The 25,074-nt window shown below is 52.8% G+C and overlaps 11 protein-coding genes across 11 annotated transcripts; 5 read left to right on the top strand and 6 right to left on the bottom strand.

The window, feature by feature from the left end:
• Positions 1–461: 461 nt before the first annotated feature.
• Positions 462–1,535, bottom strand: GMORB2_7362 (UBQ protein; the record flags this gene model as incomplete). Its single annotated transcript, XM_035469327.1, has 3 exons — positions 462–587; positions 663–1,441; positions 1,529–1,535. 3 exons carry the CDS (start codon positions 1,533–1,535, stop codon positions 462–464), a joined length of 912 nt encoding a protein of 303 aa, XP_035321022.1.
• Positions 1,536–2,697: 1,162 nt separating this feature from the next.
• Positions 2,698–3,851, top strand: GMORB2_7361 ([histone H3]-lysine9 N-trimethyltransferase SUV39H; the record flags this gene model as incomplete). Its single annotated transcript, XM_035469326.1, has 3 exons — positions 2,698–2,746; positions 3,093–3,320; positions 3,385–3,851. The coding sequence occupies 3 exons, from the start codon at positions 2,698–2,700 to the stop codon at positions 3,849–3,851; spliced, it is 744 nt and encodes a 247-aa protein (XP_035321021.1).
• A 992-nt stretch (positions 3,852–4,843) lies between these two features.
• Positions 4,844–5,320, top strand: GMORB2_7360 (uncharacterized protein; the record flags this gene model as incomplete). The annotated part of the gene is made up of 1 exon (XM_035469325.1): positions 4,844–5,320. One exon carries the CDS (start codon positions 4,844–4,846, stop codon positions 5,318–5,320), a length of 477 nt encoding a protein of 158 aa, XP_035321020.1.
• A 1,487-nt stretch (positions 5,321–6,807) lies between these two features.
• Positions 6,808–7,181, top strand: GMORB2_7359 (uncharacterized protein; the record flags this gene model as incomplete). Its single annotated transcript, XM_035469324.1, has 2 exons — positions 6,808–6,842; positions 6,971–7,181. 2 exons carry the CDS (start codon positions 6,808–6,810, stop codon positions 7,179–7,181), a joined length of 246 nt encoding a protein of 81 aa, XP_035321019.1.
• Positions 7,182–8,240: 1,059 nt separating this feature from the next.
• GMORB2_7358 (uncharacterized protein) lies at positions 8,241–8,633 on the bottom strand (the record flags this gene model as incomplete). The annotated part of the gene is made up of 1 exon (XM_035469323.1): positions 8,241–8,633. The coding sequence occupies one exon, from the start codon at positions 8,631–8,633 to the stop codon at positions 8,241–8,243; it is 393 nt and encodes a 130-aa protein (XP_035321018.1).
• Positions 8,634–9,495: 862 nt separating this feature from the next.
• On the bottom strand, positions 9,496–12,739 carry GMORB2_7357 (sphingosine kinase; the record flags this gene model as incomplete). Its single annotated transcript, XM_035469322.1, has 5 exons — positions 9,496–10,336; positions 10,414–10,424; positions 11,000–11,008; positions 11,088–11,453; positions 11,519–12,739. 5 exons carry the CDS (start codon positions 12,737–12,739, stop codon positions 9,496–9,498), a joined length of 2,448 nt encoding a protein of 815 aa, XP_035321017.1.
• Positions 12,740–13,738: 999 nt separating this feature from the next.
• Positions 13,739–14,872, top strand: GMORB2_7356 (uncharacterized protein; the record flags this gene model as incomplete). Its single annotated transcript, XM_035469321.1, has 1 exon — positions 13,739–14,872. The coding sequence occupies one exon, from the start codon at positions 13,739–13,741 to the stop codon at positions 14,870–14,872; it is 1,134 nt and encodes a 377-aa protein (XP_035321016.1).
• Positions 14,873–15,310: 438 nt separating this feature from the next.
• On the bottom strand, positions 15,311–17,938 carry GMORB2_7355 (N-alpha-acetyltransferase 15/16, NatA auxiliary subunit; the record flags this gene model as incomplete). Its single annotated transcript, XM_035469320.1, has 3 exons — positions 15,311–15,753; positions 15,822–16,934; positions 17,035–17,938. The coding sequence occupies 3 exons, from the start codon at positions 17,936–17,938 to the stop codon at positions 15,311–15,313; spliced, it is 2,460 nt and encodes an 819-aa protein (XP_035321015.1).
• A 754-nt stretch (positions 17,939–18,692) lies between these two features.
• On the bottom strand, positions 18,693–19,351 carry GMORB2_7354 (Caffeine-induced death protein 2; the record flags this gene model as incomplete). The annotated part of the gene is made up of 2 exons (XM_035469319.1): positions 18,693–19,210; positions 19,285–19,351. The coding sequence occupies 2 exons, from the start codon at positions 19,349–19,351 to the stop codon at positions 18,693–18,695; spliced, it is 585 nt and encodes a 194-aa protein (XP_035321014.1).
• A 1,052-nt stretch (positions 19,352–20,403) lies between these two features.
• On the top strand, positions 20,404–22,818 carry GMORB2_7353 (Cellulase (glycosyl hydrolase family 5); the record flags this gene model as incomplete). The annotated part of the gene is made up of 1 exon (XM_035469318.1): positions 20,404–22,818. The coding sequence occupies one exon, from the start codon at positions 20,404–20,406 to the stop codon at positions 22,816–22,818; it is 2,415 nt and encodes an 804-aa protein (XP_035321013.1).
• Positions 22,819–23,001: 183 nt separating this feature from the next.
• Positions 23,002–24,582, bottom strand: GMORB2_7352 (Flavin-binding monooxygenase-like; the record flags this gene model as incomplete). Its single annotated transcript, XM_035469317.1, has 1 exon — positions 23,002–24,582. The coding sequence occupies one exon, from the start codon at positions 24,580–24,582 to the stop codon at positions 23,002–23,004; it is 1,581 nt and encodes a 526-aa protein (XP_035321012.1).
• Positions 24,583–25,074: the final 492 nt, after the last annotated feature.

Below are 25,074 nucleotides of genomic sequence, written 5' to 3'. Positions count from 1 at the left end.
ACATAACCATGTGCCCCGGAACGATGGTAGGTGTTGGATGCCTTTTTTATCCTGTACCTGCTGGGTCGGCATATGCGTTACATGATTCGAATCAAGTTTCTTAAAATTACTAAACTGAATTCCGCATTTGGACATGTCGTGATGATGAATATATGGTGTTGATACAAGGTATCCATCCCATGATGGTTACAATAGCAGTTGTCGAAGCACATACCAGTACTCCGTAGTACTAGTATGAATCTTAGCTCGCAGGAGAAATAAAGGAAGGGAAGGGCGAAAGGAAATAATTTGCTAATACCCGCTTAACGATCCATGGATGTCATAGATGTCATATACTCAGGCGCTACTAATGACAATAAGAAGAAAAAAGCATGATGGATTAAGGGAATAGGGAAGATGTATAGGCGAGTTTGATTATACCGTCCAGGCCATGCCACAACTATATATAGCCACTAGGAGGTTCAACAACGATCAAACACAAGAGCATTGATGATGTGACCTTGATGCCATCCTTGGACCTCGAGAGACAAGTTGTCCTTGAGCAGTTTGCCCATATAGGCGAGGCGAATCTTCTTATCGGGCGCCAGCTACAACAATTCAACATGTGAGTACGAAATAAAAACAAGGGACTCGGAGAGGGAGAAGAGCTGTCTTACAGATACTACGTGGTCGACTTTCCTGACGACGCTACGCACGTTCTCTGACAGAGCAACTGAAACTTGGTAGTCGCAGCCGTTCTCGCTGAGTCTAACACGAAGGGTGACCTGCTCCTCGTGAGCCTCGGCTACGGCCTTACCCCTTCCCCCCCTGGTCGCTGTCGATGTCGCGGGTGTTTCGTCATCATCGTCGGGGTCATCATTAGGCCGGGTGCCGCCCCCACTGCTTGATAGTACGGGCTTTGCGTCGTCGCCATTGTCGTCGTCGTCTTCGTCATGGCTGCTGCCAGGCGCCACGTTGGTTGGGTCGCAGACTATCAAGTCGGGGAGGGAATAGAAGTTCCCTAAGGTATCGTAGACGCCATTCGCCAGGTTCCCTGTGGGGATGGAGATGTCGGCAGCGGATAGGATCGTCTGGGCCATGGCCAGGGCATCACTGTCCTGGCCGGTGGTATCAGCCCACAGGGCTTCGAGAGCGGCGTGGATCGTCTGCCAGACCTCGGTTCGTCCGGTGACGCGAGTGTCGAAGAAGTCGCGCCGCTCCCGCCCCAACTGGCTTCGCGTCCACTCGCGATTCTTGGATGTCCATTTGTGACGTCGTAGGGGCTTGTCTATGTGCTGGTCAAGCCGTCGTTCAAGGCGGCGGCATCGGGGACGCGGTTGCGATTGCGACGAAGGGGGGTGGGCCGTAGGAGGCGTGGACGCGCCGTCATCAAGACTAGGCGAAGGATTGATGGCTCGTGCGGACGAGTTAGGCGCACCGCCTAGATAGGGCGAATTAGGGCCTATGGAGCGAGAGAAACAGCAGCCCTGTTGAGCTATCAGTATCTTCCGGTGTAACATGTCCAGGAATGAATATCACAAAGTGTTACGCACCATTCTCTAGGTTCTGGTAGAGAGGCGGAATGTATGAGACTAAGTGAGCTGGAGGGAGGATTGGGGTATTGTCTTCGGCTCAAAATCACCGACCCATCTTATATCCGAGGTGTACAATAAAACAATGCAACTGCGAGAGATGTTGGGGCTGTCTTAATTCGTCCCAGCTTGGTCTGGGGCAGAGACAGGTCTTGCGCGCGCAGACACACTAGGGGAAACAGGAACCACGCCCGCTACCTGCGGCTTTATTGAATCTATCAGGATGAAGTCCCGCGATGGTACGCAGATGCTGGGTAGAAGAGCAGTGTCGGAGCTGCGCCGATCAAAAAAGAGATGGAACGGGCTGGGGAAGCGGAGTAATAATGGCGAGATCAGTAGGATTGGGGGGGGGGGGGGGGGGGGGGGGGTGATGAATCAGCGACAAGATAATGGGACGAGACGCAGCTCGGAAGGGGCCGAACGACTGCTGGTTAACTAAGATGAGATATATCGTCTTTCTTCAGCCGTCAACAGTGGCTGAATGGAATGATTTGTGATCATGCAGTTCGCATAACCTGATACGTTCGTGTTGCCATGGTTGGTTGAATAAACATCTGACAGATGGCAGAGACTGGGGACCTTTGTAAGAAAAAATAGTAGTATTGGTGCAGGCACATGTCAGTGATGGCATCGGAAGGCAACAATTGTTGGATCTGGGTGGCTGTTTAATGCTGCACGAACGCATCGCTGATCTGTGCTAACTCACGACACTCGCGGCGTTCCATTTATAGAATAGAGCCCATATATGGCTATGCCCTTGTGACATAGCGAAGAGAGGAAATTTTCGAAATAGTTTAAAGTGAAACTGAAATATCTCATCGCGTGAAAGATTGATACATCGCTTTATTTTTCATGTGAGGCTGTGACGCTAGGTAACAGTTGACGAGTTAAAATTCGGGATAGATACAGGGTAATCTAGCTGCCACGCGACTAGCTCTTGAAGCTCTCTTCGCTCTTCACGCTTGTCATTCACAAGCAGAGCAATGCTCTGACAAACAACAGAGCGGCGAGTTATCATCCGCTATCCAATCGGTTGATATGGAATGTTCATTAAATATATTATCAACTTTGCAATGAGTTCTGAGGCGCACGTTCGGAGCAAGTTTCTCGAAAAAATCACAACATCATGGAGCGCGCAGCGCGTCTCCACTTCTTGGAGCATGGCCAAGAGGTACGTGCGCCTTGTTGAGAACCCGTGATGCCAATCTCAGCTGGGATAGAAGAAACTGACACCGGAGACACCTTACTAGAAATTGAATGGCAGGTTTCTGGAAGACTGCCACTGGTGCCAGCTGCGGTCGTTCCCGACGCACCAGGCGAGGCCTATCACGGTCGTGAACGAGATTGATGACGAGGCCCTCCCCCGCAACTTCCGCTTCATCGACACCATGATCCACGGAAAGGGGGTCCAACCCGCCGAGGATAGTTTTCGGAGCGGGTGCTCGTGCGAAGGAGACGGCGCAGGTTGCAAGTTCAACGACTGCCAGTGTCTGGCTGACCTGGAGGAAGACTCATGTTCAGACGAGGACGAGTCTGGTGGTGGCAGCGGAGGAGAGCGGGCAAAAGTCTACCCGTACCATACATACGGTACTAAGGCAGGACTTTTACGGTCAAGGCTTCTCAAATCTTCGATCCCCTTGTACGAGTGCCACTCGGGGTGCTCGTGCTCTAGCTCATGTCCCAATCGCGTGGTGGAGCGAGGTCGCACCATTCCCCTGCAAATATTTCGCACCAAGAATCGCGGATGGGGTACGTCAGTAGTCTCACGAATGGAAGAAGATATTTCCATACTGACTTGCCATGTACACTCCAGGCGTGCGCTGCACAGAGCCCATAAAACAGGGCCAGTTCGTCGACTGTTATCTCGGCGAGGTTATTACGGCCGAAGAAGCAGACCGTCGTCGCCTCAAGTCGACTATGTCTCAAAGAAAGGATGTTTATCTCTTCGCCCTTGACAAGTTCACCGACGAGTATTCCCTTGACCCGCGTCTCAAGGGACCGCCCCTCGAGGTCGACGGCGAGTTCATGTCCGGTCCCACCAGGTTCATCAACCACTCCTGCGACCCCAACCTGAGGATCTTTGCCAGAGTTGGCGATCATGCCGATAAGCATCTCCACGATCTTGCACTGTTTGCCATCCGGGATATCGCCCGAGAAGAGGAGCTCACGTTTGACTACGTGAACGGCAATGCAGCTGAAAGCAGCGATATCGCCCCAAACTCCGAAAGCATGACAGTGTGCCTCTGCGGGAGCAAGAACTGTCGCAAGTATTTGTGGTGAGTGCTTATGGTCGAAACATACACCATCGCATGGCCATTGTTTGCGTTTCACTGTAGGATTCCTATTGCCCTATCATATTGGCCACACCTTTGAATGTTTTCATCAGTTGAAACAAAAAGCTATACCGAGCACCATCTCGCAATATCACCCATTCATGTCAGCTCTGCATAACTGCCTTCAAGCTGTTGCAGCCTTTGTCTCAACAGACACCGGACAATGGAGGGAATATGCTCAGCATCATTTTCTCTCCGAGAAAGAATATATATAGACTCTGCATTATCTTGACGGACTTTTCTCCACGATTCTCTTTCCACACAAGCAATGCACTATATATCACTAAGAGACAGTTGTATTCTCTTTACGTACGCAATAACCAAACACACATGAGCAAGCTTCGACGATTCCGAAACAGATGGAGGCGGTTCCGAAATGGCAGAGGCCGAGGAGGAGTGAAGGGCAAGAGGGAGAAGAAAAAGAAGGGGCTGCACTTGAAAGAAGATGATGCGGAAAGCATATCCAACTGCGGCAGTGCCAGGCTGTTTGATGAAATGGAAACTTGGGATTCCACAGGGAGACGAGCCTGTTCACTACAAGCACAGCGAACAATGCGACGACAAGTCATCAACTACATCCGGAAATACAACGAGCAGGTAGGCCGCGGACGGCCGGATTGTATTTGGAAACAGTGTAGCGACGATAGATGTTCGCGGCTGGGATGCATGTATTCCGAGGAACCCAGCCTGATCATCGTACGGGACATGTACTGTGGCGACATGCCAACACTGCGGCGTATGGCGCTATTCTACAACGTAATTGCCACTCACTTCTGGGGGGAAGGCATGGGGAATACGGAATTAGAAGTCAGAAGCGGACAGGTTAAATCTTTCATCTGGTCGCCGCCGGTGAGGGGAGCAATGGCGCAGCTTAGGGCAACATGCTGGAGGCGACACTGGGAATTCAATGCAAAGAGAGCAGCTGAGCATGCAGCAAGCATGCGGGAGCCAACGACACACCTGGTTGCAACGACGCGGCTCAGGATCCCGGCACCCAGCGTGCACACCTTCTTCGACTTCAGAGATGGTGTGCGAGACATACCCGAAAATTGGACGTGGGAACACTTGACGATGCAGTTCTTCGTCTTTGTGGAGGCGTGGCGGCGATACGGACTCGAGCGCGGGTTCAGCTGGGACTTTGGCTCGGACGAGGCCGTAGCCGACCTACTTGGTGCCATGCTGGTGAACTTTGTCGCCATGATGAGCAACGGGGCGTTGGAGATTGAAGGTTACAAGATTGAGCGCTACAACGATGAGTGGGAAGAATGGCTGGATGAATTCCATCCTGGGGTGATGAATGGGAATGAGCGGTTGCATAAGTCGGACGAAGAGGATGCGTACTGTCTTGAGGGCCTCGGTAAGGGTGCCGTGTCCTGGACCGTGGGAAGTACTGTCACAGAAGTGTTATTCAGATAAATAGAGTATTCTTGGCTGTATGGCAATGTTGATGCTCTGTGACAACGTGCGTGTGTGAGTTCTTGTCCTAATGGCTCCTTCCCCTCTCTTTAACGTGCATCGGCGCGTGCGGTATGTGCGGTGGACTCTGGTATGTTACAGGTTACAAGAGGTAAAGTACGAGTCGGACGTCCATGCAAATACGAGTACGGAGTAATACTTTGGTAGATTAATAGATAGTGGCGTGATATCAGAGTGTCACAGGGGCTACTTCAATAGGTAAACTCATGGGCGAAAGATTACTCCGTCTACTACAATCCACAGCGTAAAAGATGTTACACGTCACTACGTACTGATATTGGGGTGTTGAGGCCTGACGATCAGTACGGAGGTTTTTGATGTTTGCCGCGCCTCTCAGCAAGTACCAACGCTGTAATTACCCATCTTTCAACTACAAGTAGAGGCTAGCAAAAAAAGGGCAGGTGCGAGTCGGGTCTTGGCTACGTAATTGCGGGGTGCATATCAATTAGGGGACTACTGCTAGGGTACTAGCGGTTGGCTTAGCAAGGGCACCCGTGTTTCTCCTGCCTTTTTCTTGGATAACCGAGGAACAGATAGAGAGGGGCTGCAATGACAACAGCGGGAGCCTGTTGGACCCTTGCGATCCTTGCAATGAATGAAGGAGAAATATACATAAACAAAGATAGATACATTCAAACCAGCAGGCTATTGTTCAAGTGATGCATTTCAGGTTTGGGACATCAGATCAGTGAAAAGTAGCACCACGTTGCTGCAAAGGTGGTGTGATGGTGTGGTGTGATGTGGTGAGAGGTGAGTAGGTTCGACTCGAACAACCAAGCCGCCAATGCAACCCCTCACAAAGACAGGAAGCAAGAAAGGAACACTCGCACATTTCCGTGTCGAAACAGCCGGATGGGACAGATACTTCATGCGACAATGAGCGTTGTATCAGGGAACAAGGGAAAAGATGCAATTAATTCAAGAAAATCCTATACGGAACAAAAACCGCCGCCCAGTAGCAGCATAGCGCGGTCGGATTACGTCGTTACTCCACAGTTCGTACCCCATACTGGTAGTTCATACTCCATAGTAATTCGTAGGTACCCGACAGTATACCGCGGGCACCGCCGAAAACTGGCTACATAATACAAACAATAAACATGTAGATGGACTCGGCGGGTATGCCATCCATCGACCATATAAGAATAGTCGCTCTCGCTGTTGCATTGAGCTGACAGATTCTGTCTCACACTAAAACTTCCACTGTTACTTAGCTACGGCCTCATCCCAGGAAAAGAACAACCGACAAACCTATCCTGTCTTGCTACTTCCCCTCCCGGAAAATCCTACCACCACCACCACCACCGCCACTCTTCTTTCTCCTTCCTCCTCTCCCCTCACTTATAATGTCTTCTCAACAACAGAGGCACCCACGCCATCTCTCCACGGCTGCCAGGGCCCAACCAACTTTTTTGCCCCAGATAAATATGCAGAACACCACCCGCCGTGTGCCGACGAAACTGTTAGTAGCTTGCCCCACTCTCCACCAACCCCCGGTTCCGAATCTATGGGATATTGCCCACAAGGTCGAGCTACTGGTGCTCCGACGATAGCGAACTGATTTGCTGACTAGTGTTTTCTTCTTCATAGTATTGCAACTGTCGCTACAGCATTGGTTGCCGGGTATGGAGTTCGGACCTATACCAGCCATGTCCGCGATGCTAGAAACGCTGCTGCTGAGGCCGAGGCCCTGGATGCTGAGAGACGTCGACGCAACGAGGCTCTCATGGACGAATTTGGCGCCCGGGGGAGCATCGCGGACATTGAGAGGGCCGTCCAGTTCTACGAGAAGAAGAACTGATCCTTTCACACAAGGAAAATCGTAACGCACCCGCGAGTGGTGCAGAAACTACGGCGTTATAACGAGCATTGGGCAACAACTTGACTCTTTTGTTTTACTTGCTTTTTCTTTGCCTTCAGATGTTTACATGAGCACGGGCGCACAAACAGCAACATTTTTCGGACTAGGAGCTTCTCAATTTACTTCCACAATGGATTTAATGTGAATCACCACTCCCTTCTCACGTACTCTCATGCTTTTTACCCTTATGCTTCTGCGTCGTGATGTCACCATTCGATGTCGTCCGGCCCTTCGTGGAAAACCTCTATAAGTCAAACGTCATGACTGAATAGTACATACGACCACAGCCAGTGGAAAATACGGGGTCCCGTCCGCTCCCCCAGAGTCAAGCCGCTGAGCGGTGGATTAGTAGTTGGGTCGGTGACGACCAGCGAATACCTGCTGTTGTATGTATCCTAACTTTTTTTTTCCTCCGTAGTTATTCGCATCGAGTATTTGGATATTGCCTTCAACGTCCGGGTTATGTGCGTTACGTACGTATCACTCTTTTGCCGTCTCATACTTTGGAGTCGAGAAGCACAGCCTTCCATTTCATTTTGAAGTGCCCTGAAATGAGGACTGACGACCTGGCAAGTCGAATTACGCAAGGATTGGCAGATTGATTTTTCATTCCTTCGAGCTTGCAGCTGTTGGCCGCGTTGGGTTCCCTCCTCTTCAATGGCATTCTGTAGCCGTGTTTCTTTGCCGCCAGCTAGGTCTATACCTAGCAAGGGTTCTAGGAGATCCAAGTTAACATGTAAACAGGAATCTTTTCCGATTATGCTCTGAACTCTTCAATACCATCCTGTTTATGCCTTTGTACTTGGAACTATGATCATAACGTTCCATCTGATACTGCCCCTAGCCTTTGCATGTCAGGAAAGTGAGCTACTATTACCATCATTGTCCACACTTTCGCAGCTCTCTCTCTTTCCTCTAACCCCCGAGGTATCACGGAATCCTGACCTCGGCACGAAATACCCCTGTGTTTGATCCTGTTCTTGGTCGCGTACAGCTCGCCTAGCCTTTAGCGAAACCTCGGGAGACGCTCAAGATGAAGCTTTGTCTGTCCTTGATGTCGGCAGCCAGGTCCACATAGGTGTTGTAGCTCATGCTTCCGCAAAAGTACTCGACGAACAATTTTTCAAACCTCTCCTGGATTTGGTGCGCCAGTCCCAAGGCATCGTATCCGTCAGCAAATCTGCACGTGACATTCTTCTGGTTGCCAGTGCCGTTTGGGAAGTTAAGGAGGAGGCAGTGACAGTCATTGACAGCGGTCTTGATGCACGTGGCCATGTAGTCGCCCAGCTGGGCGCAGATGAAGCGGTCGCAGAGTGCCCAGACCTCGACCAGCTCCCGGAGGGACGGATTGTCCTCCTTGGAAAGGGTGTAGTGGGGCGGCATGCTCATCATAATGGGCACAACAGACGCTTGGCTATACTGATGCTGACAAAGAGGGCCAGGTAGCTGGACTTGATGTCATCGAATACTACGCGGCTGTTCCTACCCTTGTTCCAGTGTTTCCTGAGGCATCGTTGAAGTACTCTGAGTATTGCGTCAGCACGGCGCGGTGGGACGATCATTTCTCCCTTGACCACGAGCTTAACGTGCTGGGTATCGGTCCTGAAGCAAGCAGGTGTTAGGACATTTCTTCCACGGGGTGGTTATCCCTATTTACTTGGCTAGCCATTTGGCGACGTTGTCCAATACCCTTTCGCTCTGGTGCCATGTTTTGGACTTCTTTCTGGGCGGAAGCATTTTGGAGGTCTGCTGCGACGATTCCTGGCCGCGGGCTGGGGAAATGCGAATGCCTGACATGCGTCCCTCGCAGGGACGGAAACCAAAAGGCGTGAGAGTGCGTAGTATGATATCCAGTCGTGTGAAGAATGGCCCTCCATTGGGCCATCAAGAAGGGACAATGAAGCGGTACCGTGCCATTCATATATATTCAGAGAGGTGAGTGAGGATTTATTGACTGGAAATACCATGTCGAATGGCGCGTAGAACAGAGTAAAGAATAATAGGGAGGAATGGAAGGAGTTTGCACTTATCCCTCAGAGTAAACAATGTCAGACTCTGTTCTCCATCGGAAACGTCAGACTTTGTTCTCCATCGGAAACGACGAACAAAGACAGAGATGAAGACGGGGAATGACTGCAAGGCACACTTCCGCCCGCAAACAATGCTTAATGTAGAATTATACATACTCCTGAAAAAGGCAAAAAAAAAAAAAAAAAAAAAAAAAAAACAAGCAACCAAAGTGGCGACGACAGTGTCATCTGGCTCTGACTCTACGGATCACCACCTTGTCTCCGTCCAACTCCCACCCCACGCCATCCTTGGTAGTCAGATGGTCCCAGGAAGCGTCGGTGGCGGACTCGAGAAACCTCCTCTCAACGGTGAAATAGCTTCTCCCGAAAGCCTTGAGGGTGCGGGAGCGCAGATCCCCGTCGGCGAAGTCGAGTAACCTGGCCCGGTGGCCGTCAACCTGGAACTTGAGGCGGTGGAAGCTGATCCAGTTGTCGTGGGCGAGGGCGCGCAACACGGCGTCGACCTGGGGATCACGTAGGCGATGCTCGCGCCGGAGCCAGTACGCCTCGCCCAGGTCGCCGCGCCGGCATGCCGTATCGAGGACTAGGTAGCTCACCACCTCCTGCAACTCGAGTGACGTGAGCGGACATAAAGGGTGCAGGTGACGCAGCAGGTAGAGGATGGCTGCGTGGTACGACTCGGGCTGCTTGACCATGACAGAGAGGCGGATGCAGAACAAGTACGCCTGCACAGCGAAATCATCGATGCGCTTTGATGCCACCATGCCCTCCCGCAGCTTCCTAAGCGCCATCATGACTTGCGACAGAGGGAGCGTGTTGGCCGGGCTCTGCAGCCTCTCCACTGCCTCCTGGATTGCCCGACCCCCCTCGTGACTACCCAGGTTCGGTGCCACTGCAGATGCTGCTGTGGATGCTGCCGCTGCATATCTTGAACCTGCGCCGTCAATACTCAGCGACTCGAATAGCCGCAGGAGCTCATCCCTCTTCCCCGCATCGTTGCAGAACGACATGTACCGCTGTATGATGGTGGTGTAGTATTGCTCCTGTGTTCTTTCATCGAGGAGCCTGGTGTGGTACGTATGTTAGAACGAATAAGGGATTCCGCATCACGGCTGGAGCACTGGCGATAATATCGTACGTACCTCTTGTCGCCCTTAGACGGTAATCCCATGCTCTCTAGGGGATCCAGCTCCACGGGTTTGAGCCTACCCCAAGGCCCCATTCTCCCCGCTCTTCCCGCTCTGTGCGACATTCTAGGCCGAGCGCGGTGTGTGATATGGGTTAATGGCGAATGCCGATTACCTTTGGATGGATATGAGGACTGGTGACCATGACACTGAATTCTCGAATGTTTGGGCCCATCGGGAACTGAGGATGATGACTGAGTTGTATTAGATGTTGAGCCGTGAGGCGTACGCGCGCTTGGTCGTATTTTTGGTGGGGCAGTAAGTAAGGAACTAAAAGCTGCCCCGCGCGTCGCATCATCAAAGAAACACAAAAGTGTGGGTGGTGGAAGGTCCTTCCAGGAGGTCGGCTTTTTGTTTCCAAGAGAATAATACGGGGACTTTGTCATTCCAATATCGTACATTGTCTAAGGGGTATCATTCATCAAAAGCCCATCCTCCCTGTCCAACACTATCTATCTACTGTAACAACTTCTATGAAAACGCTTGATCATGCTTTCCAAAACGTCTACCGATATCTAATGTTCTCCCAAGCTCTACTTACAGAGCTCACCTATACAGTCAGGACATTCTGTTGTTCCTGTCCTCTAAGTCTCGCCGCTCGCATCCTCTGGTGCTGCCGCATCTGGTACCGTGGCTTCTTCGATTTCGAGGGGAGCCTCTTCCCATCCAATGGGGCCTTCAGCCTCAAATGTGCCACCCTTGGACAGCACTCTCCCCAAGCCCTTGTACACTTCTGCCTGAAAGGGCTCAAAGGGGACTTTCTCCCCGTCGATACTGATGTAGCCGTCTTCCTGGTCGCGCGGGATTATGCGGTAGGCAGAGATCTTCTTGTACTGCACCTGAGGCAGGTTGAAAAACTTGTTCGACTCGACAGCGAGGAGTGTCTTTGTAGCCTTTATGGTCGGAAGGTCGCCCTCAATCATGACAAGATCCATTAAGCCATCCGAGGGTAAGGCACCCGGAAAGAAGTTGGCGTCGGGGGCCATGTATGCCAACTGCGCAACGTCAATTCTCACACATTCTGTCAATTCCCAGGGGAGGGGGAAAGGAGGATCCCTACGTTTCCGCAATAGAAGTTGCCAATCTTGTCATATGGGACAAGTTCCCACTCCTGGTTATCCAGTTCATCTTGTACAGTCCCGTGCTTGAGCTTTGGGAGACCCTGGTTGCTATCCAGCTCGGACTCGACGCTTTCCTCGCTGAAAGTCCCTGTCTCTGCGGCAGCTGCAGTAGTATCGGTGCTGTTGCCGGGAGTGTCAGGCTGTCGGACCTTGGTAATGTACTTTTTGTAATGTACTTTGATGCTCTCCTTGTCCGGAATCTCGACCTTGACGGCGAGGTCAAATGGGTAGCACTTCTTCTGGTAGACCCGGGTCAACAACCCGAGCTCGAATCTCTTGGCGCCCATCCAGCGCCAGTTCTCAGTGCCCAAGTCACTCTCGGCCACGATACCCAGCGCCTGGGACAGGAAGGACAGGAAGCGCCGCGGGCCCTGGGTGATGCAGACGAGGTCAAGGGGCGTCACGACGCCTTTAATGATTCCCAGGGCGGCCAGGGCAGGCCTGTTGGAACCATACAGGTTGAGGGCCATGGCGTTGCCGGAGCCGCAGGGAATGTGGCTGATGGCCACCTTATTCAGGGCCTTGACGGCGTCGGGCCTCTTACCCAGCCCATTGAAGATCTCGTGGGGCGTACCATCGCCTGAGCAGGCAACAACGGTGTCGTACTTGTCCAGGTCCATCTTCTCTACCAGGTCCGTCGCCTCACCACCCCGTGTCAGAGTGACCACGTTCAGCGTCATCCTGGCGGCGTCAAACAAGGGCTTAGCTTCGGTCTGCCATTTTCTTACGGCACCGCCGGGACCCGAGTTGGGGTTCAGCAGCACGTACGCACTTTTGGCTCGCTTGGCCTTCCCATACGCGCTGGATAAGAGCTCTGCAGAGAAGGTCTCCACGATGTCGGCCAAGTGGGAATTGGGGATGGACCAGGATTGTTTGTCGACCCTGGCGGGGTTTCTGTTCGTATCGGCGACATAATCGATGGTCAGGGTCTCGCTGGTGGCCTCGACCCAGAGGATGTTATAGTAGGGAATCAATGTCTTTATTCCATAGTCTGCCGAAACAAAAGAGTTATGGGTCAGCACGTCCAGAGAGCCGCAGAGCTTATCATGGGGCCTCTTCATACCATTGATCTCGAGGCCAGAGTCAGTTCTCGTAGCTGTGACGGGTCTGCGCCGCGCTTCATTTCCTCCCAGCAGCACTACTTGACGGTCCGTGTCCATTATGCGGACAGTCGGAGCATCATAAGAAGGCATTCCTCCAAGTTGCCAGAGAGGGGGGCAGTAAAGTGAGGGGGGTGGCATCTAATGTCGGGCTGTCGTGAGGCAATGCCAGTGCAAAGGGGCGATATCGGAAAGCCCGGGGCTACGCTGCAGCTGGAATGCTTCGGGGGCCGGGAGTAGCTGAAAATAGAAATAGAGTACGGGAACAACTTCAAAAAGAAGAACAAAGGGAAAGGATAAACCTTGAAAAACCTGGAAAAACCGAGATGCATTCGACGTACCAGACAGTTACAAACACAAAGAACAAACACACATATACGGAGAAAGCAATGAGTGTAATGTGCAGAGAAAACAGCTCCGTAATTGGGAGTGCAAGAGACCAGAGACAGGGGAAGAACCACAGGTAGGAACCACCAACCAACGCACTGCGTAAGTAGCGCAAGGCGCTGACAAACAGCGAAACTCGCTCAGGCACGGCCCCTGGGTATAATTGTGGGGGTTAGCTTTTCTCCGGTGATAATATGCCTAATAATTCGCCTTACGTAGGCTGTAGCTCTCCGGTCGTCCGTAGCTTGTAGGCTACTTTGCGGGGGACAGCTTTCCCCATGTCCTCTCTCCCCGCTCCTCTTTTGCTTCATTTCCTCCTCTCTTCTCCGCTCTATATATGTCTTGCTCTTTCCAATTTGTAAAGTTTTCCTTCTCAATCTCAATTATGTTCGGTGGTTCTTCGTTGTATATATAATACAGTATTATATTACTATTGTTACCTGGTGACAAGAGCCCCGCATCGCAACGTGGGGCATCCTTATCCTGCTGATTTTGAAGGCTGGAAGACACATGTGACGACTAGGTCTGATACGCATTGGGAATTCGCCGAACCCTCAAATTGTTACACTACCTCCTCCCACCTCAAAGGAAAACTACGACCACTATCCGAAGAACCAGCCTATCGAAGCGTCGAGTCAAGATTCTACACCACACTTACAGCCGATAGTTACAATGGCCAACACACCCCCAGACCTGGCCGCACTCTTGACGCCTGTGCTGCCTGCCCTCGCCGCCGCTGCTGTCTCGACCGAACCGGCCATTGGCATCCTACCTCTTCTGTCACCCATTCTCCGTCAGCGTGTACAGTTCCTCTCGGCGTCTAGCTCTGAGCCGTGGCTGCGTCTGCTATGCTACGACTCGTCTAAGGCCCCGCAACTCGCAAAGGCGGCGTCTAGCAGCGCCCTCGAGCCCCATCCCGTGTCTGGAGAGACCGAAGTCGACTGGGACTATGACTCCGAGACGCGCTATCGTCGCATAGATGCCGAAACCCTCCAGGCCCTCGTGGTCATGCGTGATGTGGGGCTCGTCTTCCGTCTCGTATACTGCATTAATGACCCGGACGGCGGCGATGGCTGGCGCGTCGGCGAGGTCAACGTGACGGACGGACAGGAGCCATTTGCCATATTTGGCGGGTCTGCTTCCATTGCCGAGGCAGAAGAGCAGTTTGAGGATTACAAGAAAGACAACAGCAACAACAAAGCCGCTCCTACTGGTACTACCACCGTCAACAACGGCGCCACCAGTCACAACGAGGAAAAGGAAGACAGTGAGGACGCCTACTGGGCGCAGTACGACGCTACACCCAGCCACACTCCTGGGCCGAAAGCCTCCCCTGCACCCCGCGCCTCGGCAGCTCGTGCAAATAATAGTGCGACCACGGAGGACGAGTATTTCTCGCAATACGACAGTGTCCAACCAGCCATGGACAACCACGATCCTGATGAGGGGTTGGACTCAGCCTCGACAGCTGCTCTTCTCAGCGATGCCGGTGCTGATACAGATGCGGCCCGTACCAACGGCGGCAGCGGCAAGTCACACATGAACGGAGAAAATTCCAACTACGAGCTTGCGCACCCGCGGCCCGAGTCGAGCGCTAGCTCCAATGAGTCGCAGAAGCTCGTGGCTCGTCTAGAGGAGCAGGCCGGACGCCAGGGCCAGAACGAGTTTGGCGTCAAGAAGCACATCTCACGCAGTATCCGCAGCTTGTTCCTGCTGTCGCGCAGCTCGGGTATTCAGAGGGACGAGTTCGAGCAGATTGTCAAGACGGAGCTGGATATATTGGGCTTGGTTGATTATGTCGAGTGAAGCGTCTTGTTCTTTTTTTCCCCTTACTTGTCGCTAGACTACGGACATTAGTTAGCATTACTTCGGCGTTTCCTCTTTTTATTTTATTTTTATTTTTTTCTAGTCTACCTTGGTTCTTAGTGCTGCACTTCTGGCTTTATCTAGATGTTAAGACTTCTTTTCTGGAATACCAAAAAGATGTTGTACCAATTTGTCGTAAGGCCATACACATTTACAAGGCACAAGGATTGACGACACCCCGCATCTATTCACACCCTGCCATGGCGATGCAAAATTTGATACATGATTTAACTTTTGTATTGAATTTTTGGTTTCTTTTCTTCTCCCTCTTCCCATCAATAGCGGGGGAAAAACATACAAGGAACGATTACAATCAGCGGTAAGAGCCCTCATATACATTTCTAGCCATATATGGTCACATTGAGTCGTGTAGGAGACTCATGCAAGCCGCGTCACATCGGGCCACTTGGCCAGGGCGGTCTTCTTGAAGTTGTCGATCTCGGGGCTTCCCCAGCGCTTGAGCGTCTCGAGCGCATTAATGGCGTCCTCGAACTCGACGGTGGGTAGGTCCAGCATGGCCGTGACCTCCTTGTCGCACTTGGCCTTGTCCTCACCCAGCGTCCTCTTGGTACGGATGGCGGCTAGCACATGGCACGGGCTCTTGCTGTTCTGGGACTGGAAGTTGGCGTTATATTTGGCTAGGTCAGTCGACGGGTCGAGAGACTTGAACTCGGCCTTGACCACCTCGGCCACCTTGGAAGGGAGGTCGGTAGCCTTGTTCAGCGCGTCGCGGAGGGCGACTTTCTGCTCGTGTACCTTGGGGCTGTCGGGGTCAATCACTGTGGCGGCGTTGAGGCAGCGGAGTGCCAAAAGGTATTTGCCTAGTGTTTTGTTTTTGTCAGCTAAAAGTAAAAAGGGAGAGGGGGGAAGAAGGAAGGAAAAGGCTTACTGCGACGTAGGTACACCTCGAAACCGGCGTGCTGGGCTGCAATGCTCTCGGGACAGACCTCCAGCAGAGGCTCGAGGAGCTTGGTAGCCTCCTCCAAGGGCTGCTCTGTCGCAGCGAGCTTCAGGCCCAGGGGGTCCTCATCGGGCTTCTTGGCCTCGCCATTGGCCTGGACGGCCTTGTTGGGGTCCTGCTTGGCCTGCTTCTCAGCGGCCTCGCGCTCCAAGCGCTGCTGCTCCTTCTTGGCCTTCTTGACAGCTTTCTTCTTCTCAAGGGCGTCCTCGGCGCTGTCGCCGTTGGCGCCGTTGACTCCATTGGTTGACGCCTTGTCGGCGAGCTTGAGGTAGATGTCGATGGCGTTGAGGGCGGCGCGCGCGTAGAACGGGTGGTCGCGCACGTGGTCCTCCCACCGTATCATGTCGACGTACGCGCGGATCTGACCCTTGCGGAGCGAGAAGCTGTGGAAGTCAAATTGGTCCTCCTCCCAGACGTCGAATATGTTGGCCACGGCATGTAGCCTCTTCAGAGCCATGCCGATGTTACCCGACCTGGAAAGGGCCTCGCCGTCCTCAGTCAGGAACCAAATACACTGCATGTCCAGCAGATCGGCCAAGGGCCCACCGACAGTGTCTTGGCGGGTGAACAAGCCGACGGTCTTGAGACCCTTCTCGCTGTCGTTGTTGCGGAGATGGTACTTCGCGGCCTTGCTGTTGATGTATCGGTCCTTGGGGTCCAGGGTGCGCGCATAATCCATCTGTTCAGCCGCCTTGGCAATGTTTCCCGTATGCTTCGTTATCCGGGCCTTGGTCATGCTGAATTCTACGCTCTTGGGGTCCTTCTCGATGGCCCTTTCCACGTACTCCATGGCCTTAGTCAGGTCACGGCTCATGTAATAGTTGTAGTGTTGAGCCAAGTAGTAAAGCGCGGCGGCCTCGCCTTGGTCCTTGCTATCGGAGCCGGCCGTTTGCGACTGGAGGTATTTCTTGACCAGCTCAGCAAGAGCCTCCTTCTTGAAATCGTCCGAGTACAGGTGCTTGAGGTTGGCAAACGTAGAGGGGACACCCTTGTTGAACATCAGAGTCACGTAGGCCTCGGCGGCCGACTTGAACTCGTCACCTGCGGTATCTGTATTAGTCAAAACTGTGCTATGGATATACCTTTTGAACCGCACGGCCTGGCTTCGTGTCCCTCCTTAGCGTGTGTGATTTGTACTTACCGGTAAGAAAATCGAGAGGCACGCGACGGGCAGCGTCGCAACGAGGGTACTTTTCAGCATACTCGTCATAGACGGCCTTGCGAGCCTTGATGTCGGTCTCGGCGATTCCAAGCGCACCGATAAGCTTCTCGTAGTAGTCCTGGCGATCAGGATTACGGTCGATGAGCACGCGGTAGGCTTTGGCAGCCTCCTCTTGGCGGTCGAGCTGGGCAAGGTACTGAGCGCGGTACTCGAGGACGGCCAGGCGGTCAAGGCTGTGCTTGGCGGCACCATCAAGGTGCTCGAGGGCACGCTGGTAGTCGCCCTGCTCGGCAATGAGGGTGTTCTTGTACAGGATGGCCTCAGAGTGCTCGAGGTCGTAACGGGACGGGGTGGTCTTGAGGGTGCCCTCGTAGGTGGTGAGGACGTTCTCGGCCTCGGCCAGGTTGCCTGAGAGGTGGTGGGCAATTGAGAGGGCGGTCCAGCTCTGACGCAGCTGCGGACGGGCCTGCAGCATTGTCTGTCGTGTCTGGATATAGCCAGCAAAGTCGCGAGTGTGAATCTGGAGGATAGCCAGGTCCCTCTGGATCTGGGGCGTGTCGGGTTCGAGTCTGAGGGCAAACTTGTAGGCCTTGATGGCCTCCTCGAAGTTCTTATTGGTGCGATATAGCAGGCCGTAAACGTGCCAGCAGATGTGCGACTTCATGTCGGCCGTCAGGGCCTCCTTGCCGAGCGCAAAGGCCTCGTCTGTTTTGCCTTGGGCCATGAGGATTAAGGCCTTCATGGCCATAGTGTCGCCATGCTTGGGGTTCTTCTTGAGGATCGCATCGGCCGTCTTGATACCGCGCTTGAACTGTTTCTCCTCGTAGGCACGGACGACAGCGCGAAAATTCGCCTGGTCCTTGGAGTTGAGCGGTTGAGGCATGGTCGGGCAACGGTCGAAGGCGGAACACGCTCTCGTACGGTTCGAGTTCGATCTCGGTGGCAAAATTTTCGGAGTCGGCTCCCAGGCGACGGATTGCCTTTTTTTCAAGTCCAAACGATGGCCGCGATGCTTCTAGATCAGATACTTTGTCGGCGACACGGATAACGTCTGTCTCGTGGGGCGGGCTGACTGACTTATGCCAAGGCTCCGTCCGTTCTGCAGCTCCGTCGGCTTCTTGTCTTTTCGTTTGGTGGGGTGGGGGAGGTTTAAAGGGCCCGGTTAGTGAGGGGTGCTTTCGACCCAAGGACTCAAGGAACGAGCGTCTATCCCGTACTGATCCCCTCTTTGAACGACCATGAACCTTGGGACTTGGAAACCAATTATCTCAGAGGAACCTTCCAGCCTTTCTACTGAAAAGTTAAGCAAAATGTTTATCGGACCAGAACCGTCTCATCTTGAACGTTATGATCGGCGGATCCTCGGATGTTCCACTTCTCCAGTTCACGATGCTTACGGAGACGGAAGTATGTACATTGCTCGTAATACTTAGTTTTAATACTTTTCTTGTAATAATGCTCCCCACTGCCACTGTGACTGTTGTTGATGATGACGTTCTGGCCAGTCCATGGGGCGTGACTGCTTAAGATATATACCCAGCGGTGTCTGGTCCATTAATTTCAACAATATCTATGCTATTGACGGTTATTATACTTGTACATGATGTGTATCATACCCTGCGCCCTACAGGATCAGGTCATGATCTGATGGTCTTTTGAGACTCTCTCCATCGAGAAGCGGCTTGTTCCCAGCTGTCGCCGTTGCCGCCGCATCTTTGTTGAACCGTGGTCCAAGTCTTGGTTCTAACAATGTTTTCCACTTGGGTTTCCTGACGGATAATGGCAGCCAGTGTCTCTGTCCGAGCCTCCCGGGGGAAGAACCTGCTCGAGTACGGGTCGAGTCGCTCGTCAACCATCCGTTGGCTGTTCTCTTCCTTTTCCATCTCTCTTAGCATAGCATCGGGATCATCCGGGTCCGGGCTCGCCGCAACAACTCCGCAGTAGTACAGGACGTCCCTTCGGGACTCCCATGACGGGAAGAGCACCTTGTCCTTGAAGTATTGACAGGCTTGTGGATCGACCTCCCTCGTATTCGATTTCGGGGTGCGATACTGTGTCGATGAAGGATCGAAGCCTGCGCGTGCGGGCGTAACGAGGGCGTTGAGATTCTGGGTAATAGAGTCATCGATGGCTGACCGTGATATGCGCAAGAAGTCTATAGAATCTCTCAATGTCAGGCACATATGCGACAAAAGGTATTGAGGGACATGGTAACGCAGGAGGCCCTACCTCGGACGGCGCTCGTTGCGAAGCAGAATTGAGGCGTAAGCGTCGGCGACTTTGAGCCATTCGCCATGGTCTCTGGTAGACGCTGGGGGCCGGTGCCGCTCCGAGCGTCAGTGGCTGACTTCCAGAAAAAGTTGGCCACCGTGAAGAGAAAGTAGCGAGAAGGAGCAAGGATACTGGTGTGTGAAGATCAATATCTGTAGGTAAGTGAAGCGCTGGATGCGCAATGAATGAGGTGTGGATGTGGTATTTCCTATGTCTGACCACTCTCGCATTCCACGGGTACCGAAGCGGGAAGGAGCCACTTAATAAGTATTATCCGAAAGCGACAGACAGGGCTTCCGTCTTACTTAAACCCGACGCACTTCGGCACTCCTCAAGCGACACATATGTATCTCACTGCTACTATATTTATGTGTCCTGAAAAGAACATTACTCCCCTTAGGAAAGCATAATAGAGCTAAGTACCGATACCGAAATTATCCCTTTTACACTAAGCGACAAGAAAAGAAGCTCATGGCTACTATACTTTGATTGCCACGTGATTAGTATGCTACGGAGTAATTCAGCTTCGTTCTTTTCCAAGAAGGTTACGGAGGACATCATAGCAGTTGATTGAAAATCGCAAAAACCCTTCCCCTACCTGTCTATAAACCTCATATCTAATACGTCTATATTGAAATCATAACTGGGGCTGGCTAATAACGCAGCAGGCTGGTCGCAGAAAAGTGCCGCCGTGATACCGTGATTTCTATGGGTGTACACTTTCGTAGCCATTATGCATGTAATAATAATACTACGTCATTAGGTTCAAATGATGATACATCCTGAACGAACCATGTTATTCTACTTATCTATAAACAGAGAAAGAAAAAGAAGAAGAAGAAGGACAGTGGTAATAAATAGGCTTGATTCCAAAACCACAAACGTGTAGTCAATAATCGCCCTGCTTGCCAGAAATTCAGATGAAAATGACGACATCGCTCAGCTGCAGGGTAATGGCTACTAAGCTAGCTCCAAACCTGCCACAGCTGGGCTACAGAACACTGGGCTAGAGGCCATCCGTTGTGGTGGAGACTTGCACGCTTCCAACATTAAGAGCAAAGCGATCGAACAGCAAATATGCCCGGGAATCTAGGAGCTCAGGATCTCTCGGAAGCCGCCCTGGGAGGCCACATTCGCATCCATGATGGCAACTTCGTCGACAGCCATGGCCGCACTCTTACGCTGCGGGGCCTCAACGTTTCAGGGGCAAGCAAGCTGCCCACGACGCCTAATGGACTGTCTCATCTCACCGATGGCTTCTACGAGCACCGCACCGTCACGTTCACCGGGAGGCCTTTCCCCATAGACGAGGCGCCCCTTCACTTTCGTCGCCTGCAGGCTTGGGGCCTGCCATTGATTCGTCTCCTGGTCACCTGGGAGTCCATTGGTCATTCGGGGCCGGACCCCGCGACCGACCTGGACCTGGAGTATATCGCGTATCTGCGTCAGCTTATTGAGCTTATGCCTCAGTATGGCATCAAGTGCTTCATCTGCGCTCATCAGGATGTTTGGAGCCGATTCAGCGGAGGCAGTGGGGCGCCAGGCTGGACCTTTGGAGCCGCCGGATTCGACATCGAGGCCTTCACCGATACCGGTGCGGCGTACGTACATGGGCCTGACGAGGAGAGGCGGGCAAGACTTCCTGTCAACGATAAAGAGCCGAGCGGCCCCTTTGTATGGCCCTCGGGCTACCAGAAGCTGGCGGCTTCCACCATGGCCACCTTGTTCTGGGCCGGAGACGCCCTGGCACCGGAACTGAAGTGCCCGCGTGTTAGGGACGGCGTCTTTGAACGTGTCTCCATACAGACATATCTCCAGGATGCCATGATTGGGGCATTCGGGAGACTGGCTGACGAGGTTGGAGGCCTTGAAGCCTGCATTGGATTTGAACCCATCAACGAACCCCATCGGGGGTTGATTAATCTGCACGGCTTCCATCAATGGAATTACGAAACAGATCTTCACATAGGGCACTACCCATCGTTTGCTCAGGCCCTAGCCCTGGGTAGCGGATACGCCCAAACTGTCGACTTCTACGTCAAGTCCTGGCCTTTCCCAACCCGCGTCTCACATCGGTCCCTGGTTGACCCCCAGGGGCGTTCGGCCTGGCTCTCCCATTCAAGAGAAGTCTCGGTGTCTGAGCAGCATGGGATGGGCCAATGTGTGTGGCGAGCTCACGGCGTCTGGGATTGGGACGACAAAAAAAAGACCCCTGTCATCCTGAAGCCCGACTATTTTGACTGCGACCATCGACCCGGACGAGAAGGCAAACAAATCGAATGGTATCGGGATTTCTATGGTCCCTTTATCGAGAAGTTTACGGACAGAGTATCACGCAGTGAGGGGAACAACTTCACATTCATCGAACCCATACCCAATGAGTTTATGCCGCCTTGGAAGACTGAGGATGGCGAGACAAACGACTCTCCACTTGAGCAGAAATATTCTGCCCCGACATACATCGACAGCAAACGCCCGCATAATATGGTATATGCGCCCCACTTCTACGACCTCAACGTCTTGTTCAGCAAGCACCATTCCTGGATGAGCGTTAATGTTCAGGGACTTTCCCGGGGCATGTTTATCCTCAAAGCGCTGTACTTTGGCGTACGCGGTCTTCACAAGAACTACAAGAAGCAGATTGGCAACATCATCGACTACGGACACAAGTCACTAGGCACCAACGTGCCCACCATCATCGGCGAAGTCGGTATCTCGTACGATATAAACGGCAATTTCGCGTTCTTGACAGGCTGCTACGATGCCCAAAGACAGCTGATGAATGCGCTCATCGACGCAATGGAGAGCAACTTTACCGGATTCACTCTGTGGAACTACAACCCCCACAACCGAGTCGAGTATGGTGACGGGTGGAACAAGGAAGACTTCTCTGTCATCAACGGCGACGAGATCGACGAACAGGGTCCGATCCTCCCAGACTACCGCAACCGGGAGCACGAAGACGACGAGCTCTACCGCGGCGGCCGCGTGCTAGATGTCATCATACGCCCGTACGCGGTCAAGACAGCTGGCAAGCCCCTGAAGTCAGTCTGGGACTACCGCACTCTCCGGTACGACTTTGCGTGGCGGAGCGAGAGCAACGGCAAGGCTGCGACCGGGGGGAAGGCTCGTACGACGGAAATATTCATCCCCAAGTATCACTACTCCAATTATGAGTTGCGGGTCACGCTCAGCGATGGCGAGTGGTCGTTCGACGCGGATGCGCAGACCCTCCTTGTGCAGCACAACGTCCACGAGGGGACGGCTCAGCACACCATCACTGTCGAAATTGCCGATGTTGACAAACATTTACTGTCAAAGGTTATGCAACGGCGCCAGACACAGGCGGCCAGGACATTTCTGGATAACCTACCACCTGCGGTCACTGTCACACTAGAAGGGTTCGACCACACTTTCGTATTGGGGGCTTTGCTGGCTGTCGTTTTGGCAATTTTCATTTCGGTCATTTTGAACAGAAATACGACATGGTGAATTAGCATGTTGGCTACGTTCTCAAGATGTGGCATCATAGAAGGAGCATATGGCTGGCTACTTTGTTCTGATTCCTTTTTCCCCCACTAATATAAGATGGCTTAGATGACTCCATTAGAACCACACTCTGTCTAGAGGTAGAGATAAGATACAAGATAACCGATGATTATGAACGGCCCCCGCTCATGGGAATCTAGCCGAAGCAGAACCCTGGCGAAGCTGCCGCATCTTTTCCTTCATCAGCTCGTACTTATGCTTCCACTCCTCAGTATGTCCAGGTACGGGTTCAATGGTCGAGTCCTCCGCGCTGTCATTGACCCAGGTGACAATGTCCTCAACGTATGCGAGCTCGGCACCAGATTCCGCCAGGCTGTGAAACTTCCTCCCGCGGCCCTTGGTAGCGACCTTGGTATCGTATTCCTGTCTCCGAGCTTCCAAGTCGGGAAGGCGGCTCTTTCCAGTGAGAATCCGAGCCACAACTTGTGCCTGGAAGTCGAACAGGGAAAACGTCGCACTGTAGTAGGGGACGCCGACGAATGATAGAGACGGGTCCTCGGTGTAGAATATGTCCTTGTATAGGTTATGGATCATGCTGCCCTCCGCCGTCACCAGGATATCTCGGGTCGCTGCGTCGATTGGTGTATTGTCGGCGTGGAATTGCGAGAGGAAGGGATAGGAGTTGATGTATCCTGTCGCCAGGATGACGTGATCGATGTCGGTAAGCTTTGTTCCGTCTTTCAGCAAGACATATCCGGGTAGATGGTCACTTGGGGCGAGTTCAGAAGATCCGTTTGTTGCTGTCGTCGTCGTGACGAAGCTATCGATGGCGCCTACTCGCTTCACAGATTCGGGCAGTATGGATGCTGGAAGGTCGAACTCGCCGTCTCTAGTGCTTTGTGTCACGCTTTTGGCGTGCTCATGAGTCTCACGGCACACGTCCATTGCAGATGTGCCTCCGCCAACGATGAGGATGTTCTTGTCCCGAAAGGTCTCCGCATACCGGTACTCCTTGGAATGGATGACTCGCGATGGGAACGAAGCTTTCCACTCGGAGAGTCCTGGCAGTGTCGGCACCCGAGGAAGATTGTAGTGGCCGCTGGCCACGACCAGCGCGTCAAACGTCCAATTCCTTTCAATTAGTCGAGGTTCTCCTTCACCCTTGAGAAGCGTGACCGTTCTTAGATCCCACGTTTTCCCATCTGCCGACTTCTTGGCGGCTTCCACCCGGGTATTGAACAGTGTGACGTCGTCAACGCCACTTTTTGAGCTCAGACCCTGGAGGTACTTTTCAAGATTCCCATGCTCTGTGAAATCCGGAGTCCCGTCGGGCCACGGCCCCAGGGTGCTGTACATTAGAGTGGTGGGGACATTGTTCTTGAGCCCTGCGTAGCAAGGGCCCGGAGGTGAGAAGGCCACCTGAAGTTCTGTAGGGTCCGAAGAGTCGAGTGGATGACTGCCGGATTTTCCTCTCTGCTTCTGCTTCTCTAGAGAGAACTGCCCGGGGCTTGAGGTCTTGTAGTCACCGGCGGAGGGCGTCTCGCTAGGATATGAAGGGCTGTTCGTGACCCGGGAGTCAAAGTGCCAGACCCCGGAAGACACACTGGACCGCTCAAACACTGACACGTTGGCCCCAAGCTTGAGTAGGTGGCCTGCCGTGGCAATGCCGCTGACCCCGGCGCCTATGACGGCAATTCGGGTGTCTTGTTCAAACTTGTCATTTCCCAACACGGCCTTGGGGTCCTCATAAGATGATACAGAACCCATCTTGCAGAGAGATACCAGTGGAAGTGAGAAATCGTTCTTTGAATCAAGTTGTCGATATTTACGAATAGACTTGGCTGGATGCTGGTGGGATGGACTTTGGAGGTGGGACTTTGAGGACGATACAGGATGGGTGGAAGGGCTGTCCCTTCATATCATGGTGAATCTGACCAACAGTCTCAACAACACTCGTCAATACAAGTAGATTGATTTCTAATGGTGGTAATACTGGAATTGAAGATGCTGTGTTGGGTGCTGATGGGTGGTAGTCGCAAGCTACGCCATCAAGCACGCCATCTACGTGCGCAGATGCACCTCGGCCATATCATGCGGCTTCCGTGTATCGTACGAGTGGGATACCGGGAGTAATGGCCCATGGGTTTAATGGTGCGGGGAACTTGGAGAAGGAAACAGAGGAATGAGAGGCGATGCTCTACAAATTCCTGATATCTCTCCACTTACAAATGGACATACGCGTGCAAATGCTTTTGTCTA

Source organism: Geosmithia morbida, assembly GCF_012550715.1.
Source record: "Geosmithia morbida isolate 1262 chromosome Unknown scaffold_8, whole genome shotgun sequence".
Taxonomy (NCBI): Eukaryota; Fungi; Ascomycota; class Sordariomycetes; order Hypocreales; family Bionectriaceae; genus Geosmithia; species Geosmithia morbida.
Note: the sequence above shows the minus strand (reverse complement) of the source record. Positions and strands in the feature narration are given on the sequence as shown.